The sequence below is a fragment of the Carassius gibelio genome, chromosome A20 (genome assembly GCF_023724105.1).
Source record: "Carassius gibelio isolate Cgi1373 ecotype wild population from Czech Republic chromosome A20, carGib1.2-hapl.c, whole genome shotgun sequence".
Taxonomy (NCBI): domain Eukaryota; kingdom Metazoa; phylum Chordata; class Actinopteri; order Cypriniformes; family Cyprinidae; genus Carassius; species Carassius gibelio.
Genome location: NC_068390.1, coordinates 13,142,683 through 13,163,609, shown reverse-complemented (window position 1 = coordinate 13,163,609; position 20,927 = coordinate 13,142,683). Strand labels below are relative to the sequence as shown.

Sequence of the window (20,927 nt, the reverse complement as noted above, 5' to 3'; positions counted from 1 at the left end):
AGAGTGAGAGCTTAAAGATCACAAGTGAAATGACATTTTATTTTTTTAGACTATTACAGACAACCAAAACCAGAAAAGTCATTTTTCTTACTTCAAATAAAATAAATGTCAACTGAAATTAATTAAAACAAATATTTAAAACAATGTTACCAGAGCAACATCTCTTATTTTCACTTAGTTAACTTGATGTAAGTTACTAAAATAACTTAAACTGAAACTGAAATAAAATTGTATATAAATTATATAGACAAATTTATTTAGGGGTCATAACCAAAAATAAATAGGTTTACATTGTCTACAGAAATTGAATTGTTCAATACTTTTTAATTCTTCATAATTTTTAACTTATTTTATTAATGTTTCCTCTTTAGATCAGACTTCTCTACAACACATCCCTGTTGTAGAGATCCATGATCATCAAGAAGCTCATGCTTCTGAGGTTCTCCCAGCTTTAGAGAAACACCTGGAGCAGGATGTTCCTCAACCTCAGGGTGTCCCTCAATCTCAGGACGTCCCTCAACCTCAGGGTGTCCCTCAATCTCAGGAAGTCCCTCAACCTCAGGGTGTCCCTCAATCTCAGGACGTCCCTCAACCTCAGGGTGTCCCTCAATCTCAGGACGTCCCTCAACCTCAGGGTGTCCCTCAATCTCAGGACGTCCCTCAACCTCAGGACATCCACACTCCAGTTGGTTTGACTGAAGAGGACACCCTCAATCTCAGGACGTCCCTCAACCTCAGGGTGTCCCTCAACCTCAGGACATCCACACTCCAGTTGGTTTGACTGAAGAGGACATAGTGGAAGCGCTGGACAAGGGTAAATTTACTGCCCTACCAAACCAATCAGTACACACAGTACATTAACAAACCAATCAGTACACACTTTTATTCAGAAACCAATCAATTTACATTGTTTGGAGATGTTTATTTCTTTCAAAAGACCCCTTGAAAAACTGCTGTAATCTGATTATACAATATTCTATAAATATTACTGGTATTCCCTTCTTTAGATCAGTCATCTCTACAGCACATTATAGAGATCTGTGATCTTCATGAAGCTCCAGTCTCTGAAGTCCTTATCGCTGAGGATCAGCTGGAGCAGGACGTCCTCCAACATCAGGACGTCGATGCTCCAGTAAGTTCTGCTGAAGATGACAAAGCAGAACTGGTCAAGGGTAAGTTTACTGCCATAACCTATAAAACAATTATCACATTCACAATTTTTCAAAAGTGCCGTAAATAAAAATGTGACTAATTTGAGTAAGCAATAGTGTATTCATATCAGACTGGATTCATACTATTGGTATTCCCCTCTGTAGACCAGTCTTCTCTACAACAAATTGTAGAGATTCATGATCATGGAGAAGCTCCAGTCTCTGAAGTCCTCCCTGCTGCTGAGGATCAGCTGGAGCAGGGCGTCCTCCAACATCAGGACATCGATGCTCCAGTAAATTCTGCTGAAGATGACAAAGCAGAACTGGTCAAGGGTAAGTTTACTGCCATAATCTATAAAACAATTATCACATTCACAATTTTTTCTAAAGTGCCGTAAATAAAGATTTGACTAATTTGAGTAAGCAATAGTGTATTCATATCAGACTGGATTCATACTATTGGTATTCCCCTCTGTAGACCAGTCTTCTCTACAGCAAATTGTAGAGATTCATGATCATGGAGAAGCTCCAGTCTCTGAAGTCCTCCCTGCTGCTGAGGAGGGCGTCCTCCAACCTCAGGACGTCCACACTCCAGCTAGCTCCTCTGAAGATGATGAAGCGGAGGAGCCGGAGAACAGTAAGGAAGTAGAAAATGTTATTATAAATGATAAAATGCTTAAAAATGTATTTCATTCTACCTACATTTGTTTATCTTCTAATAGACCACATTTTCTGGCGATATGAATTTGGCTCCAAGCTGGGTGAAGGAAGCAACAGCCACGTACATGCAGGGACTCGCTGCAAGGATGGCCTTAAGGTTTATTTATTTATTTTTACTCCGATTTATGAATGGAATGACCTCTGTGCAAATGCTTATTGTTAATTCTTTGCTTTGTTGCTCAGGTGGCTGTGAAAATTGCTGAAAAGACTCCAAATATGCCATATATAAGAGTTGTGAGTAGCCTGCTTCTCAGTAACTGCTTCCATTTCTGAAATCTTAAATTCATGTTAATGTAACTTTGTCCTTTAAGCCTGGTCATCCCAAACACCTTCCCATGGAGATCGGCCTGACACTCATGGCTAACAAGGGCCCCCGTGTTCCACAGATAATTAAGCTGCTGGACTGGCAGGATGACCCGGACCACTATGTCATGGTCTTTGAGCGGCCCGTGCCAAGCATGAGCATGTTTAGTTTTGTGAAGCTCCAACAAAGGCTCAATGAAGAGATGGCACGAAATGTTATGTCTCAGGTCATTCATGCCTCTAAGATTTGCTGCGAGCGTGGAGTCTTCCATCGAGATATAAAACTGGAGAACCTCATAGTGAACCCCGACACGTTGGAGGTCAAGTTGATCGACTTCGGGTGCGGCACGCTCATGAAGGATTCTGCCTACGTGGCCTTCAATGGTATGTTTGCCAGCAGCGTGTTTAGCTCACTGAAACACATCCTGCTGTATAAATGCATTAAATATAAAATCTCTTCTTTCTAGGCACAGAAATTTTCTGTCCACCGGAGTTTGATGTCGACGGCAGGTACCATGCAAAGCCGGCGACAGTTTGGTCATTGGGGATCCTGCTGTTTGTGATGGTGTGCGGGTATTTTCCAGAAGACAAAGACCTGCACATGATCAGTAAGAACGTTCAGTCCAACCCTGACCTGTCAAAAGGTGAGATCTTCCTCATAGAACGAAGACTGACAATTTGAGCTCTAATCATAAAAATATACAATCTACATATAAAACAGTGTCAAGTTAACAATCAGACACCCCACTCATCTTTTTGAACAGAGTGCTGCCAGATGATTTGCTCTTGCCTGCAGCATGATCCACAGCAGAGACTTATTCTGGAGGAGATGCTGCTTCATGACTGGTTTATGGTACTAAGAGTCTAAGATTTGCTAAATGTTTTTCTTCTCTTCTTTTTCTTCTTCATACAATCATTTTAAACATTTAAAAGTCAAGTTTGCTCTAAATGTAAGGTATTTTGATTAATAACACTGATTTATGTTTCAGGTTCTGTAAGACATGGGAAACAACCAAAAACGACTCCCCTGTCAGGACCACTGTGTTGTTTTCTGTCTCCAGTCAGCTTTGTGTCCAGCAGACTGACATGAGTGGCCTTTCCATCCCTTGAAGCAGCATTATTTATATTTATCATTTGTTTTAGTTATTTGTATTGAGTATTAAGAATCATTTTTATGAGAAAAAAGTATTAAAATATTAAGTATAAATAATACATTTGTCTTAAGATATTGTCATGGTTGGTAAAACCGTCGTCTCTGTTGATCACTATTGCGTGGAGTTTTTGTTGTGTCTCTCGTCTGCACTGATCCTTTCAAACGGGCGTCTCTGTTCATCAGCTTCAGCTGCCACTCATTATCTGCTCCCTATTTATTGCCCTGTCTTTCGGTTTGTTTGACAGATTGTTGTTTGAAGCTCCCTGTTACATGCCTGGTTTCTCGTCCCTGTTTCTGACTGTCTTCACTACGTTGGATCACAGCTCTTCTGGAGCCCCATCCACTCACCTCTCCACCGGATCACTCATCTCAGTTCCTGCATCACGCTCTCCTGCGGTCTCATCTCACCGTTACTTCCTGGCCACGTGTGACTTCATCTCTCTCCATCCTGTTCCTGCTGGTTATCTTCTGTTAATTTGTTTATCTACTCATTAAAACTACATTCACTTGCATTTGCTTCATTGCCCTTCCTATCTTTACAGATAGTTATGCACTAGGCTATGTGTTCCTAGAGTGTCTATAAACTGGACCTCTTTCTTTCTCCTGTTGACTGCTGTAATGTATTATTATTTTGGAAAGCTGTGGATTTAAAAAATAATAACATAAAAATCCATAAGACAAAAGTTAGAGTGAAAACTAATATTAAATGATATACTTCACACAAAATACGACCCATGTTTGACTTATTTATTTTTTATATACAGTAGCCTACAGCCCAAAAGTTTGGACATGCGTTCTCATTCAATGAGTTTTCTTTATTTACATGACTATGGAAATTCTAGAGTCACAGCGAAGGAATCAAGGGCTATTTGACCAAGAAGGAGAGTGATGGGGTGCTGCGCCAGATGACCTGGCCTCCACAGTCCAATCGAGATGGTTTAGGGGTGAGCTGAGCAGACGGACAAGCAGTGTTTTTACAGGACAGGTGCTCTCAAGCATCACTGCTTTGTAACGAACAGAGAAGAGATGAGACTGCCAGAGGATCTGAGATTGGAGAAGAAGAGCAAAAGCAAGGTCACTCCATCTCCGACTGTTTATGAATTATACCCAGAGTCTGGAATGATCTGTGTGGTTCATTGGATAGACTACAGGAGAAGCAGGTGGACACCTACCTTTGTTTCATTAACTATTCTTAAACTAGAAACATGAATTAATTTTGTAGGACAGTGTTTCTCAATTGGTTCTTCGTTGCAATGACAACGACACAGTATCAAAACAAAAAATAAACAAAAATTTTACTAAAATATTACAAACTACTACAGTGAATTGGTCCAGTCAGAATGAGAGTATGATAAGTATAATCCACACCACTCCAGCACAGATCAAGCTTATAAGTGAAAACTGTCCAAAACAGCAACTGTTTGTGGATTTGATTTTGAGAAGACAATACACTGTAAATCCCAACTCACCCATTTCACAAAATTTTTGTGTGGGGTGTACACACATGCACACACACACACACACACACACTTTTATATATATATATATATATATATATATATATATATATATATATATATATATATATATATATATATATATATATATATAATATATATATATTAATCCAAAAACACATCCCATATTAGCTAGACATTTTTTAAGCTCAAGACAACAAGTGTTGATTTTTTAGTTAACTTTATTCAAATGTATAAAGCCTAATGTGTATGTATTCAGTGTTTTTAACTCATAAGGTATTTTCCCCAAATATCCCGAGGTGGAATTGATGTGTAAATAAAGTGATAAGATCACAACTCAACTTTTTAATTTTTATTATTGTGTTTAATGTATTAATGTTTTAAATAAACAGCTGAATCAGGTATCTTTACCAATATATGTTTACATATACAAACATCCGAGTAATAGTTTAGAAACAAATATTGTTTACATTTTAGCTACATATTTTTCCACATATAATTTGTATGTATTCATTTATTTATTTTATATAATTGTAACTTAATGGCCACGCATACGTTGTTATGTTATGGATATGTTTTTATTCAAAAGGAACAGGTCACGCATTCCTATCGTTTCATCCGCGTATGAGCCCCTGTGACGTCACATAACAATTAGAACGTGTCGCTTATCTTAAAGGCTTTGAACTCACTTGCACATTTTGTTGGTTGAAGTTTCGGAGTAATCGGTTTTTCAGAGTGGAAAAAACTGTGTTATCATGGGACTGTTTTCACGACTGAAGAAAGCCTGCAAAGTGGAGCGTGTAGACGCACCCCAAACCTGTGTGCTGCTCAAATACACGACCATCACGGCGGAAAACCACGGGCATCCTCACCCTCTTGATGAGACGCCTGGTGGTGCTGATGAGATCGTTGATAGGGAAAGGGAGGCAGGGAGACGAGAGAGAATTAAGAAGAGGTTTTGTAGAGCTTTTCTTAATCTCTTTCGCCTAAGAACTGGAAAATACGACCTGGCTAAGTCTGAGAAAGTGTACCGAAGTGAGGCGGGGTCGTATCGGGGACTTACCGATGGTAAAATCACATATGATGATAGAGGTTTGTATTTCTTTCACTAGGGAAACTTTTGTTGTTCTTGTGTACAGATTTTTATAAGCAAAAACCTACAAAAGAAAAATAACTGGACCAGAAAAAGAAAAAAAAGATTATCATCCCAAACATTTTAGAGTGAGAGCTTAAAGATCACAAGTGAAATGACATTTTATTTTTTTTAGACTATTACAGACAACCAAAACCAGAAAAGTCATTTTTGTTACTTCAAATAAAATAAATGTCAACTGAAATTAATTAAAACAAATATTTAAAACAATGTTACCAGAGCAACATCTCTTATTTTCACTTAGTTAACTTGATGTAAGTTACTAAAATAACTTAAACTGAAACTGAAATAAAATTGTATATAAATTATAGAGACAAATTTATTTAGGTGTCATAACCAAAAATAAATAGGTTTACATTGTCTACAGAAATTGAATTGTTCAATACTTTTTAATTCTTCATAATTTTTAACTTATGTTATTAATGTTTCCTCTTTAGATCAGACTTCTCTACAACACATCCCTGTTGTAGAGATCCATGATCATCAAGAAGCTCATGCTTCTGAGGTCCTCCCAGCTTTAGAGAAACACCTGGAGCAGGATGTTCCTAAACCTCAGGGTGTCCCTCAATCTCAGGACGTCCCTCAACCTCAGGGTGTCCCTCAATCTCAGGACGTCCCTCAACCTCAGGGTGTCCCTCAATCTCAGGACATCCACACTCCAGTCGGTTTGACTGAAGAGGACATAGTGGAAGCGCTGGTCAAGGGTAAATTTACTGCCAAACCAAACCAATCAGTACACACAGTACATTAACAAACCAATCAGTACACACTTTTATTTAGAAACCAATCAATTTACATTGTTTGGAGATGTTTATTTCTTTCAAAAGACCCCTTGAAAAACTGCTGTAATCTGATTATACAATATTCTATAAATATTACTGGTATTCCCTTCTTTAGATCAGTCATCTCTACAGCACATTATAGAGATCTGTGATCTTCATGAAGCTCCAGTCTCTGAAGTCCTCATCGCTGAGGATCAGATGGAGCAGGACGTCCTCCAACATCAGGACGTCGATGCTCCAGTAAGTTCTGCTGAAGATGACAAAGCAGAACTGGTCAAGGGTAAGTTTACTGCCATAACCTATAAAACAATTATCACATTCACAATTTTTCAAAAGTGCCATAAATAAAAATGTGACTAATTTGAGTAAGCAATAGTGTATTCATATCAGACTGGATTCATACTATTGGTATTCCCCTCTGTAGACCAGTCTTCTCTACAGCAAATTGTAGAGATTCATGATCATGGAGAAGCTCCAGTCTCTGAAGTCCTCCCTGCTGCTGAGGATCAGCTGGAGCAGGGCGTCCTCCAACATCAGGACATCGATGCTCCAGTAAATTCTGCTGAAGATGACAAAGCAGAACTGGTCAAGGGTAAGTTTACTGCCATAATCTATAAAACAATTATCACATTCACAATTTTTCAAAAGTGCCGTAAATAAAGATTTGACTAATTTGAGTAAGCAATAGTGTATTCATATCAGACTGGATTCATACTATTGGTATTCCCCTCTGTAGACCAGATTTCTCTACAGCAAATTGTAGAGATTCATGATCATGGAGAAGCTCCAGTCTCTGAAGTCCTCCCTGCTGCTGAGGAGGGCGTCCTCCAACCTCAGGACGTCCACACTCCAGCTAGCTCCTCTGAAGATGATGAAGCGGAGGAGCCGGAGAACAGTAAGGATAATACATGTTTGTGAAGTAGAAAATGTTATTATAAATGATAAAATGCTAAAAAATGTATTTCATTCTACCTACATTTGTTTATCTTCTAATAGACCACATTTTCTGGCGATATGAATTTGGCTCCAAGCTGGGTGAAGGAAGCAACAGCCACGTACATGCAGGGACTCGCTGCAAGGATGGCCTTAAGGTTTATTTATTTATTTTTACTCCGATTTATGAATGGAATGACCTCTGTGCAAATGCTTATTGTTAATTCTTTGCCTTGTTGCTCAGGTGGCTGTGAAAATTGCTGAAAAGACTCCAAATATGCCATATTTAAGAGTTGTGAGTAGCCTGCACTCTGTATATCATTGCTTCTCAGTTACTGTTTCCATTTCTGAAATCTTAAATTCATGTTAATGTAACTTTGTCCTTTTAGCCTGGTCATCCCAAACACCTTCCCATGGAGATCGGCCTGACACTCATGGCTAATAAGGGCCCCCGTGTTCCACAGATAATTAAGCTGCTGGACTGGCAGGATGACCCGGACCACTATGTCATGGTCTTTGAGCGGCCCGTGCCAAGCATGAGCATGTTTAGTTTTGTGAAGCTCCAACGAAGGCTCAATGAAGAGATGGCACGAAATGTTATGTCTCAGGTCATTCATGCCTCTAAGATTTGCTGCGAGCGTGGAGTCTTCCATCGAGATATAAAACTGGAGAACCTCATAGTGAACCCCGACACGTTGGAGGTCAAGTTGATCGACTTCGGGTGCGGCACGCTCATGAAGGATTCTGCCTACGTGGCCTTCAATGGTATGTTTGCCAGCAGCGTGTTTAGCTCACTGAAACACATCCTGCTGTATAAATGCATTAAATATAAAATCTCTTCTTTCTAGGCACAGAAATTTTCTGTCCACCGGAGTTTGATGTCGACGGCAGGTACCATGCAAAGCCGGCGACAGTTTGGTCATTGGGGATCCTGCTGTTTGTGATGGTGTGCGGGTATTTTCCAGAAGACAAAGACCTGCACATGATCAGTAAGAACGTTCAGTCCAACCCTGACCTGTCAAAAGGTGAGATCTTCATCATAGAACGAAGACTGACAATTTGAGCTCTAATCATAAAAATATACAATCTACATATAAAACAGTGTCAAGTTAACAATCAGACACCCCACTCATCTTTTTGAACAGAGTGCTGCCAGATGATTTGCTCTTGCCTGCAGCATGATCCACAGCAGAGACTTATTCTGGAGGAGATGCTGCTTCATGACTGGTTTATGGTACTAAGAGTCTAAGATTTGCTAAATGTTTTTCTTCTCTTCTTCTTCTTCTTCATACAATCATTTTAAACATTTAAAAGTCAAGTTTGCTCTAAATGTAAGGTATTTTGATTAATAACACTGATTTATGTTTCAGGTTCTGTAAGACATGGGAAACAACCAAAAACGACTCCCCTGTCAGGACCACTGTGTTGTTTTCTGTCTCCAGTCAGCTTTGTGTCCAGCAGACTGACATGAGTGGCCTTTCCATCCCTTGAAGCAGCATTATTTATGTTTATCATTTGTTTTAGTTATTTGTATTGAGTATTAAGAATCATTTTTATAAGAAAAAAGTATTAAAATATTAAGTATTAATAATAAATTTGTGTTAAGATATTGTCATGGTTGGTAAAACCGTCGTCTCTGTTGATCACTATGTGCGTGGAGTTTTTGTTGTGTCTCTCGTCTGCACTGATCCTTTCAAACGGGCGTCTCTGTTCATCAGCCTCAGCTGCCACTTATTATCTGCTCCCTATTTATTGCCCTGTCTTTCGGTTTGTTTGACAGATTGTTGTTTGAAGCTCCCTGTTACATGCCTGGTTTCTCGTCCCTGTTTCTGACTGTCTTCACTACGTTGGATCACAGCTCTTCTGGAGCCCCATCCACTCACCTCTCCACCGGATCACTCATCTCAGTTCCTGCATCACGCTCTCCTGCGGTCTCATCTCACCGTTACTTCCTGGCCACGTGTGACTTCATCTCTCTCCATCCTGTTCCTGCTGGTTATCTTCTGTTAATTTGTTTATCTACTCATTAAAACTACATTCACTTGCATTTGCTTCATTGCCCTTCCTATCTTTACAGATAGTTATGCACTAGGCTATGTGTTCCTAGAGTGTCTATAAACTGGACCTCTTTCTTTCTCCTGTTGACTGCTGTAATGTATTATTATTTTGGAAAGCTGTGGATTTAAAAAATAATAACATAAAAATCCATAAGACAAAAGTTAGAGTGAAAACTAATATTAAATGATATACTTCACACAAAATACGACCCATGTTTGACTTATTTATTTTTTATATACAGTACAGACCAAAAGTTTGGACATGCGTTCTCATTCAATGAGTTTCCTTTATTTACATGACTATGGAAATTCTAGAGTCACATCGAAGGCATCAAGGGCTATTTGACCAAGAAGGAGAGTGATGGGGTGCTGCGCCAGATGACCTGGCCTCCACAGTCCAATCGAGATGGTTTAGGGGTGAGCTGTATATGTTACGGCATTCAAATGAGAGTTCTCCTCGCTTTTCTCATGGAGTGTCTATCAGTGAAAGGGTAAAATCTATATATTGAATATGTATCAAATAATGTTCTTTGACTCGTCTTGTGGGGAAACATCACAGCCAAACACTACAGTAGTTTCCAATGAATTAAATGGATTTAAAATTAAATAAAATGTATTGTTAAAAAATATGGAGCCCTGCACGTGACATGCAAGAAAAAATAAATTGTGCGCACGATTTATTAATTCGTTCCCTCAATGTACTAAAACGTGCACACGATTCCCTCTATTTACTAGTAAGTTAAATCGTGCGCACAATTTATAAATCGAGTGAATGCAATAGTAATCGTGTGCACGTTTTAGTACATTGAGGAAACAAATAAAAAAAAATCATGCACACTGTTTAGCCTGATATTTTTTTCCTGCATGTCATGTGCGGGGCTCCGTAAAAAAAAAAAAAAAAAATACTTTTGATTTTTAATTATAAACAAGCCTGAAATACACATGGACTCTTATTTTGAAATGTCGCGGACTGTTCCTTCAGATGAGGTGATAAAATATACATTAAAATATGCTTACAACGGTCTTAAATATATTATATAAATGTCATAACTTAGACAGTGTCATAAACTCGAGTTGACGAGCAACAGCTTGTCATAAAATTTCGCTATCCATTGATTGAGAATCACATTAAAGCAGTCTAAAGCGCCACCTTGTGACACAGAAACGTGCAGCGCTCTTTTTTTTATGAAATTATAGCCTTTTAGCCAGCTTAAGATCGAACTGTCTATGATCGAACCCCCACTCGGAATTTACCTGAGAGAGAAGCATAAATATTATATTAGTATACAAATCTAATAATACAAGAATTTGAGACTAACCCTGAAAAATTTAACGTGACCGTGATTTCCAAACATTTGTTTCTAGCTGTTGCTTTTTAGCATTATATTTACATTCCTTTGACCAGCAGAGGGCTCTGGAGCGCTTTGAAACGAAGATGTATCGTCTTCAACCCTGTAAAAGTTTGAGTGAAAGGCAACCGTTTGTGTGAAAAGGTGATACATTTGAGCATTGTTGATCCCAAATCATTTCAGACTTTTAACCAGCGAAAAGTTGCTTGGAAATGAAATATAACGGACTCGGACGGGAGACAGGTTGACAACATGTCGATGCTAGTTACAGGTAACGTTAACTGTTAAGTTAAAATGTACAGAAGTAAGTTACATAGCGACATATGAGTTTAAAACTCTTAATAGAGAACCAAACTTAGCTATTTTGCCGTTGGTTAAGCCGGTGATCCTCACGGTTAGTCGTGTTTAGTGTTTGATGCATTGAAATAGTGTTGTTAGTGACTGTTTCATTAGGACGCTTGTTTCAATTAATTTCTTAAGTTATTGATAACTTAAATACTTAAAAATAATCTAATATAGCATCCTTAAATGCATAACTTAATCATAGGTCAAAAACAGCATAATTTTAACTCATAAAATGTCATCAAAAAGGTTAAATGTATGAAAACACAGTTATAACACTGTTATTACTATATAACGTGATGACGTAATCACATGTAATACGTCAGGATGGCCGAGCGGTCTAAGGCGCTGCGTTCAGGTCGCAGTCTCCTCTGGAGGCGTGGGTTCGAATCCCACTTCTGACAACAAATGTTTTTGTTTTTTACCCTTTTTTCTTCGAAACGACGAGAACGTGTTGTTGTTGCAAGCGAATGTGTTTCCTCCGATCTATTCCATAAAAGAGGTTGACCGGAAGTTTATCATCCTTGGTGTTTGTTTGGGAACGGTGTTACACCATCTAAAACCATGTTAACAAGTACTGTAACATTACTTGTTATTTTATTGTTATGCAAGCAGCGTAGACTATTTCCACTAGTACAAATAAAATAGATACATACGTTCATAAATGCTACATAATAAAAAGAAAAGTCAGCTCACACATTTCAATCGCTAGATGGCGGCGTAATTCATCACGACTGCTTTTCACATCAGTTTGCCAGCGCGAAGTCACGAAGGAATGAAACATGGCGGATTCGGTTGGGAGACAGGTTGACAGCATCAACCACGCTACAGGTAAAATATACAGACTGAAGCTTTGTAAACCCGAGCTGTTAATTAAACATGTACGTAAGCAGTCGTTTATAGTCGTTAACGGAGAGCTCGTGTTGCTGTTGCTTCACTCTGCCATGATGACACATGCACAGTGGAAATTACATCATGCGGTTTTTGTCATTTTGAACTTGTATTGAAATCAGACTCATGCTACATAGACACGGTTGCGATGTTCCATATTGTTTGCATGTGTTACTGGATGTGTCTGCAAGACGAAGTCAGTCTCTGTGGAACATTCTTTAGTTTGGTAAAGATCGAATGAGCCAACATGATGAAATAACTTTGTCGAAGCAAAGACAGTGTCGAGAATTTCTGTCACCAGAGACATTCATTCAAATGTATACGGACTTCTCAGTAAATTAGTATTTCCTACCACTAGTGTTCATGCAAATAAAGAGCAGTTTTAACTTCGAATATGTTTTAAAAATATATGTTTACGTGTGTCACAGAGGAAGATGAAAAGAAGCAAGAAATTATTCGAGCTAAGGTAGGTCAAGTCTCTATTTTCTATAACTTCAATATCCATAGTTTAATTAATTGTATTTTAATGTATAAAATGTGTTTTTGTTTGTTATTTATAAAATATGACGGTCATAACGGCTGTCTCAATCCCTAGTGAGCTGCCTTACCTGGACAGCATTTTGGGAATTATAGCCACATTCTCAACAGACATGCACGGTGCCTAGTTGCCCAAAATGCAGACTAGCTTTTAAGAGACATTTACAGTGACACCGGATTATTTTAAATCATGCAAACTGTGATTCCCTTCTTTTAATTTTATCTATAGGGTGAAGGTAAGGAATTGACCAAAGAAGAAAAGCAGCGTCTTAGGAAAGAGAAGAAACAGCATAAAAAGAATAAAAAAGATGATAGGGGTCCTCCAGAGAAGGAGAAAGAGAAAGCATCTGTACCAGCTCCTTCAAAGCCTGCCACACAGAGCCCAGCACATAAAGGTACCGCCTCAGAATAATTTCTGCATCCAAAGTTGATTAAAACTAATGTAATTATGGTTACATTTTAGATTGGATATACAGACATTTATTTATTTTATATAATATTTCTTTCAGATCGGATTAATAGTAAGACTTTCAGAGTTATCTGTTCTTATTTTTAGGATAGAAAGATGTTAATATGTAGTATTTGGTCCAGACCAAAAAAAAAAAAGTCATCCGTTTCATTCTGGTTTGCTTACAGCCTAAACTAAAGATACAAAACAAAAGACACAAGGATACGGTGACACCTGCTTGGAAAACTTTTGAAATGTATAATTGGGTCAAAACAGCAGGTTGAATTCCTCTGTTGGACACACAAATGAAGCTCTGACCCCCCGAGGAGAAGAGCAAGACATGCTTGAGCAAAAAAATAGTTTCAGTTGAACCACACTAGAGTTTGTGTGGAAGCGCACAGCTAGCTTTGTCTGGTGTGCACCAAGGTTCAGATGGCAGGGTTAACCACACTAACAAAGCGACCACACCGGAGTTCATTTTAATGGAAGCAAACCTGCCGAGTAAACACAACTGTAAGTTTAAAGTCTCTTTTTTTGGGTGCACTTTGATCTCATTAGCAGCTCCTGTGCCTGTAAATGCATCTGCATCTGAATCTCCTGTGGCTGCAGAGAAGCCTGCAAAGAGCAAAGCAGAGCTGCGAGCAGAGCGTCGGGCAAGGCAAGACTCAGAACGGGCATCAAAACCGGGCAAGAAAGAAGTGGGGCAGCAGTCCACCTCCAGCAAACCTAAAGCTACCCCCAGTGAGCTTCAGCCAGGTAATTCACTGCTTCATAAAAGGTTATTCCAGGGTGGGAAGTTTGGGCATTCACACACTGGCCCAATTTTTTTCAGCCATTCCTATGCTTTTAAATATTTTTTTCCCCTTAATTCAAATATTTTATAAAAATCCATTTACAGTGTCTGCATTTAGGGAGAATCTGTGACTGAGCAGGTTTGCCATTTTTTTCAGTAGTGAAAAGGTTACCAGAGCACGTTCAGGTGGACGACCCTGCTGCATTGAAGAAGCTGGCCAAAAAGCTTGAGAGACAGCAGGTGAGACAAAATCAATATTGTCATGCTTTGCCCCCTTGTCTGATTGTGGCCCATTGGCAGATGATGGATTCACCCAGGTGATTTCTGAGATCCAATTTGCAGCGTTTTTAACCCTGGTCCTTCCGATGTCTTACAGAAGTCAGGGCAGGGATGCAGTTTAAATATAACTGGAGTCAAGGTCTGGCTCCACACCTTTGTGTGCAGTGTATTGTTGAATATTTTCTATTTGTGATGTGTTTTTTTTTATTCTTGGTGATAGTTATTGACTCTTCTTGGCTTTAATGTCTGCTGGAGGTGATTTCATAGTGATTTTTGTCTTTTCATTGTGCACATGTGATGAGCTAGATGTCCTGTGTGGGTGAACTTTTGAGTGTTTTTTTTATTTTTTTATTCTTTATTTATTATTTTATGTTGTTAGGTGTAGATCTATAACACTAGAATAAAGCTATTAAAGTCCACCGTGGAGCTCTTCTTCATTTGTGCACATTTGTGTCATGTATGTTCTGTTGCAGCCTCAGCTCTTGACCTGAGGAGGGAGGATGTGACCTTTTAGAGCATTTATCTTTGAGGGGAAAAAACAAAAATTCATGTTGAATGCTGTTGTTCTGCACTTCTCTTAGGTTCCTTTGAGGTCTGATTATGGTTACAAGGTCAGCCTGTTCTCACATCTACACCAGTACAGCCGAAAAAACCCTCCCACCCAGCAAATCAGGTACTGTAAACATTGTATCTTCTACATTAGTTATAATTTTGCCTTAGTTATACTTTTTTTCTCCCTTTCTCTTAATCTTTTGACAAGTCTCAGTTAGTCAGGAGTGACATTAGCAGTTAAGCTTGTTTAACCTGAATGATATAGTTGGTTGATTTATTATTTGGTATGGTTTATTTTGTAGCATCCCTGTCACAGCTATTCACCCATCCATTGTTCGGTTGGGCCTGCAGTACTCTCAGGGCATTATAGCAGGATCCAACGCTCGATCTGTGGCCCTACTACATGCCTTTAAACAGGTAATGCACAATAAGCCTATGACATGCTCAGAAGTTCGTCATTTATCGATTTAATCAACATTTAAATCATTTTTGAAGGTTATTCAAGACTATAGCACTCCTCCAAATGAGGAGTTGTCAAGGGACCTTGTGAACAAGCTGTCGCCCTATATCAGGTTCACCTTCTTTCTTGTGAATACTGATATAGACATATTTGAGTTGAACCCTGATCCTACATGGAAACAGATGTTTAACAAACGCCGCAAATGCTCTTCACACCTGCAGTTTTCTCAGCCAGTGTCGGCCGCTTTCAGCCAGCATGGGCAATGCCATCAAGTACATCAAGAAAGAGATTTCAAATATACCCAATCAGTGCAAAGAAGAAGAGGTATGAGTAATCACAGTCACTTTAGAGTTTAGAGACATTTATATACAATAGGATCCCTTTGAATTTCTAAAATAAATGTTTTCTCAACAGGCGAAAAGGAGACTTCAGGAATGTATTGATAGTTACATAAACGAGAAGATCATTTTGGCTTCTCAAGCCATTTCTAAGTACGCTATCGAGAAGATAAGTGATGGAGATGTTATTCTTGTTTATGGCTGGTAAGATCTTTCGGTGAATTGACGTAATCCTGTAATAATCTGGATTATCTCATTCAGAAATGCCTTTTTCTTTTTTTTTTAAAGCTCTTCACTTGTCAACCACATTCTGTGCGAAGCCTTTGAAAAGCAGAGGAAGTTCAGAGTCATAGTTGTGGACAGTCGGCCCAGGCTGGAGGGCAGAGAGGCGCTGAGGCGTCTGGTGAAGAAAGGCATCCGATGTACTTACGTCCTCATATCTGCCTTGTCCTACATTCTGCCTGAAGTGAGTCATTCCTTTCAGTAAAGCTTTTTCCAACCATCGTTTTTAGCTCATGAGTGATTTTGTAAAAGTCCCTTATGCTCACCAAGGCTGTTTATTTGATAAAAAAAAAAAACACACATACAGAAATATTGTAGAAACATATAGCAATTTTAAATAACTGTTTTAATATATTTATAAACTTTTTGTTGTTTTTTGTCACTTGATTTTTTTTATTTTTGACGAACAGAATGTTAAAAAAAAACTGCATTTTTAAAATAGAAATATATGATAATTGTCTTTACTGTCACTTTTGATCAATTTAATGCATACATGTTGAATAAAAGTACTAATAAAAAAATAATAATAAACTTTTGAACCGTGATATGATTGCACTAAAGTTAACTGGCCTTTATGTTGTCATTAAAAACATGCTGAATCAGGACTTGGACTTTGCTCTCTTTATTTCCAGGTATCCAAGGTATTTCTTGGTGCCCATGCACTTCTTGCCAATGGATACGTGATGTCACGTGTGGGAACTTCCCAGATTGCCCTGGTAGCAAAGGCCTACAATGTACCAGTGCTGGTCTGCTGTGAGACCTACAAGTTCTGTGAACGAGTGCAGACGGACTCTTTTGTATCTAATGAATTAGGTAACTCTGTGATGTTTAGCTTGAATGGTGAATTGACTATTATTTTATTTCGTAAGTGACACATATAGGTATTTATACACACAAATCATTTTTTTTTTTTTTATATATACAGATGACCCCGATGATTTGATTGTGACCAGAAATGGGAAGACCCACCTAGAGAACTGGCAGACTGTTAAATCCCTGGGGCTTCTGAACTTGGTGTATGATGTGACGCCACCGGACTTTGTGGACCTTGTGATCACTGACTTGGGCATGATCCCCTGCACCTCTGTGCCTGTGGTACTGCGAGTAAAGAACGTAGATCAGTGAAGAACAGACAAACACAGTTCTGCTTCCCTCTGCATCCGCACATAAAAAGAGTCTGTGCACATGGGGCTTATACGTATCTATGAATAGGAACAAAGCCACTGTTTACATCCTTACTGGTGGTATCTGTTTCAACTCCATCTTTTAAAAAAAAAAAAAAGCCCATCTTATGAGATTTTCTAATCAGAAAATTCTCAAATTAGTACTTAAAATTGTCGTACACAAGATCCACGAAATTGTCTGTAAAGGATTTGTGCTTTCAGTTTCGGCTCATCATGGTGCTCAGTGCATTAACATAAACATAAGAACAATCATCCTTTTTGGATCATTGCTCTTGCCGAAGTCCTTTCATAGATATGAAAAAGGGAAACAGAACATGGTGCAAATGTGTGTAAGACCATGCAGAAGCTAACTATGTTGCATAAGGGGTTTTGTTTATATATATCAAAACCTTGGAAATGCTACAGAAAAATAAATGGGTAAGATTACAAAGAAAAACAAGTTTTTTGTTGGCTATTTCTTTGTGATATTGTAACATCTTTATTTTAGTTGCCAAGGTACATGCTGAATTTCATAACACAATACTACATTCTTGGCAAAAACTCACAATGTAATTTATGTCAGTATTCTACTGATAGTGTGTCCGTCTATATATCTCATATTAGCAGATCAAACAGATTCTCTTTTACACTCTTACACTGCCAAGAAGAAAAACATACAGTTGAAGAGTTGTCAGTTATGAAATGTAAACAGCAATCTGTAAACAGCAAGTGACAGTAACAATCTATATTTTTCACAAAAAATAAGTCCTATGACATCCATTTCCCCTCTTTTTAACCTATAATTCTTTCAGAAAACACTTCATCTTTAAAATATAACTACACAAAATATTTGCCCTTAATAATCATTGCTAAAATATCTCGGTGCTTTTAAAACATCTGACCTCCAAACACAGTCAGCGAGGTCAGTCTATGGTCAGTTTTCTCTTTACAAACCAGCTTTGTCAAGGCTGTGAAAATGTGTCAGTATTCATGAAAGCTATTGTAAAATGTATAAGTAAAAACATTTAAGGGCAATGAGGTTCAAAAGAAAGTGAAGCGCACACAAACTACAAAAGTTTCCATGAAAAAATTGTCATGCAAACCTGCTTTGGGCAAATAAAAAAAAAATAAAAAAGAAATCCCAATGTTCAGCAGATGGTTAATCGTCCAGTGTATGAAGCTGGTTGGTGCACTGCAACATTTTCAATAAGCTTGATGCACTTTGTGGCTCCACTGTCAGTCCAACAGTCAGTTTTCTTTAGAAGTCAAATGTTCTTGGCCTTTCGTCTTTGTGTGAACCAGAGTAAAGATGAACCCACAACTGTCGATCCGGTTAGTATCCCAAGCACCTTAAATACAGGAAACTCCCCCTGCAATTGTTAAAGAACAATAAACGTTTGTAATAAAGGAGAAAAGGCCAGTCTGTTTGGAATGATTTGAGGGGGGTCTCACCTGTCTCATGCACTTGTATCCATAGAAATCATGTAGACAACTACACTCGAAGAACCCTGGTCCGTATGGGCTGCAGAATGAGTTTTCAGGGCAATCCCAGGCTGAAGACACAAACCATAATCAAGAAATGCACTGAAATACATACATTTTGTAGACTGAGATCCAAGGTCTTTTGGTTACTTACACATCTGCGCAGTCTGATTGCAAATATTTTTCTGTCCTTCGCAGATTCTGGCATTGTTTTTCACTTCAACCTTCTCCCATGATGCATTGCCCCCTGGACACTCCAGTTTTAAGGGTAGTAAACTAAGTAAAGATTTGTCAAGTTAACTTGTGTTAGCTAACTGTGTTAGTTTAAATCAGGGATTTTCAATCTTTTAGATCTTTTATGGACCCCGTGGATGAATATCCTTGTCAAAGAGACACCCGTCCGAAAACGTAAAAGACACCTTTCTATTTTCATGTATAAGGACCCAATTTATAGTCTACCCAACCATAAATATGCATAAACATTTTTTTTTGTTTGTTTTTTTATCAGTAACATAATCTTTCCCCCACTACACCGGACTGTTAGATCTATTATTTATTTATATAGTTTATTTGTTTATTTCAATGTTTTTATTTTAATACATTATAGCTTATTATAATTATTGTTATACTTGTATTAATTATGATTTTATAATCTATTTTACAGTTTTTCACTATTTTTATTTCCATGGACCCCCTAGCACTACCTTGCAGCCCCCCTGGTCCCCAGACCCAAGTTGAAAATCCCTGACTTAAATGTTTTACACATAATATACTGTACAGTGCTCATGCAAAACTTACAGTTGGCTAAGATTGCTGAAACCCTGAAATATGAAATCGCTCAGATTGGAGATCGGGTTGTTGGAGAGATCGCTGTGAAAATAAAGAATGACAACAGTTAGATATTCAATTTAAGTGCTACAATGACACATGCAGATTATCATGACAGACCTGCTCTCGTACATACATGATGAAAGCTGTGGATGAATTGTACAGGTGCTCTACACGACTGATGGAGCAGTTCGCCAAGTCCAACCTAAAACAGCCGTACAGTTAGATTATATATAATAATAATTTAATAAAAATTTTCCTACCCTATAATGGCATCTACATCGCTGGTTTCATTTCCAAAACAGCAGCGTCCTCTAATATGGCCTTTTGTTTGGCAAAAATCCCAGACAGGACTATCTTGCCGTACAGTCCCTTGACACATTTTACATAACTAGCAAAACAAAAAGGTGAAAGCTTTTAAAATATTATAAAACAACATGCATCATTTTACTTTACTTTCCAACAGTGAAGACAGATGAAAACAATGTAACTTATCTACCGTAGCATGTATTATTATTTCATTACAGTCATTTCGAAAATGACTATAGTAACGTTATCTGTTACATTGACTGAATTCATTTGACATGGCGAACTGTCTCACCTGTGCATCAGTATCCTGGCTATCGACATAAACATTGAATAAAACAATAAAAACAGTAAATGAATACACAATAGATGCTGTAGCGGCTGCTGTCATTTTCGCCAAAAGAAAAGTCATGTGACTCGATGATCATGTGACGTCTATAGTCGCGACTCCATTCGTGACCACCAGGCGGCGCACATAATGTGCATTTCTCACTAGAGACGAAACACTCTCAAAACCCAGGTTGCTTTTACACAATTCACGTCATTGAGCTGATATAGATCTTTTTCGCCATTTATATTCAGTCTGGTTATTTAAAATAACGCACATTCCACGAATACGGATTACTTAAAAAAAATAAAAAAAAAAATAAAAAAAAAAACATTATAGGCACAAATTCTTTGTTGCTCAATTCATTAATGTTTAATTTACTATTATCAAACATAAAGTTAAACTCCAATAACAACAAGTTGTTTGGCTACAAAAGTGTCTTTATCCTATGTGGATTTTGGATTGCCCCAGGTCAGAGAAAGAAAGAAAGAAAGAAAGAAAGAAAGAAAGAAAGAAAGAAAGAAAGAAAGAAAGAAAGAATTTTTAGATTTTTTTATTTTTTTTATTTAAATTATGCCCTATTAATTTAGGCAACTCTATTAGTCATTTTGGTGTTTTATAATTAACATATTTTATTATTTTTGTTCTTTATTATTTTTTATATGTTTATTGTTATGAAGTTGTAAAACGTATTAAACATAGCAGTTAAAAACAGTACACACACACACACACACACACATGTATGTATATATATATATATATATATATATATATATATATATATATATATATATATATATATATATATATATATATATA

At 37.8% G+C, this 20,927-nt stretch overlaps 4 protein-coding genes and 1 non-coding gene across 11 annotated transcripts; 4 read left to right on the top strand and 1 right to left on the bottom strand.

Moving 5' to 3' along the window:
• The first annotated feature begins 1,635 nt into the window (after positions 1-1,635).
• LOC127938134 (serine/threonine-protein kinase pim-2-like) lies at positions 1,636-3,884 on the top strand. Its single transcript, XM_052534562.1, has 6 exons — positions 1,636-1,788; positions 1,874-1,968; positions 2,055-2,105; positions 2,183-2,558; positions 2,642-2,818; positions 2,939-3,884. Exons 3-6 carry the CDS (start codon positions 2,088-2,090, stop codon positions 3,040-3,042), a joined length of 675 nt encoding a protein of 224 aa, XP_052390522.1. The 5' UTR covers positions 1,636-1,788; positions 1,874-1,968; positions 2,055-2,087; the 3' UTR covers positions 3,043-3,884.
• Positions 3,885-7,481: 3,597 nt separating this feature from the next.
• LOC127938136 (serine/threonine-protein kinase pim-2-like) lies at positions 7,482-9,320 on the top strand. The gene is made up of 6 exons (XM_052534564.1): positions 7,482-7,635; positions 7,737-7,831; positions 7,918-7,968; positions 8,063-8,438; positions 8,522-8,698; positions 8,819-9,320. The coding sequence occupies exons 3-6, from the start codon at positions 7,951-7,953 to the stop codon at positions 8,920-8,922; spliced, it is 675 nt and encodes a 224-aa protein (XP_052390524.1). The 5' UTR covers positions 7,482-7,635; positions 7,737-7,831; positions 7,918-7,950; the 3' UTR covers positions 8,923-9,320.
• Positions 9,321-11,203: 1,883 nt separating this feature from the next.
• LOC127938007 (translation initiation factor eIF-2B subunit delta) lies at positions 11,204-17,624 on the top strand. 7 transcript variants are annotated; one of them, XM_052534367.1, is made up of 14 exons: positions 11,207-11,350; positions 12,741-12,778; positions 13,079-13,244; positions 13,856-14,053; positions 14,248-14,330; positions 14,467-14,508; positions 14,951-15,042; positions 15,224-15,338; positions 15,417-15,493; positions 15,603-15,705; positions 15,796-15,923; positions 16,008-16,185; positions 16,634-16,814; positions 16,927-17,624. In XM_052534367.1, exons 1-14 carry the CDS (start codon positions 11,332-11,334, stop codon positions 17,124-17,126), a joined length of 1,620 nt encoding a protein of 539 aa, XP_052390327.1. In that variant the 5' UTR covers positions 11,207-11,331; the 3' UTR covers positions 17,127-17,624. The 7 variants fall into 7 exon arrangements, with proteins under 7 accessions (XP_052390330.1, XP_052390327.1, XP_052390325.1 ...); XM_052534365.1 differs by lacking the exon at positions 11,207-11,350 and adding an exon at positions 11,785-12,252 and having other exon boundaries at positions 13,859-14,053; XM_052534366.1 differs by lacking the exon at positions 11,207-11,350 and adding an exon at positions 11,786-12,252 and having other exon boundaries at positions 14,251-14,330.
• On the top strand, positions 11,743-11,825 carry trnal-cag (transfer RNA leucine (anticodon CAG)). The gene has a single exon. It is a non-coding gene; the product is annotated as a tRNA-Leu (tRNA).
• A 15-nt stretch (positions 17,625-17,639) lies between the features above and the next one.
• On the bottom strand, positions 17,640-20,228 carry LOC127938012 (all-trans retinoic acid-induced differentiation factor-like). The gene is made up of 7 exons (XM_052534376.1): positions 20,076-20,228; positions 19,738-19,865; positions 19,611-19,679; positions 19,445-19,516; positions 18,801-18,922; positions 18,617-18,717; positions 17,640-18,534 (listed from the first exon to the last, which is right to left on the bottom strand). Exons 1-7 carry the CDS (start codon positions 20,190-20,192, stop codon positions 18,430-18,432), a joined length of 714 nt encoding a protein of 237 aa, XP_052390336.1. The 5' UTR covers positions 20,193-20,228; the 3' UTR covers positions 17,640-18,429.
• Between the last annotated feature and the right edge of the window lie 699 nt (positions 20,229-20,927).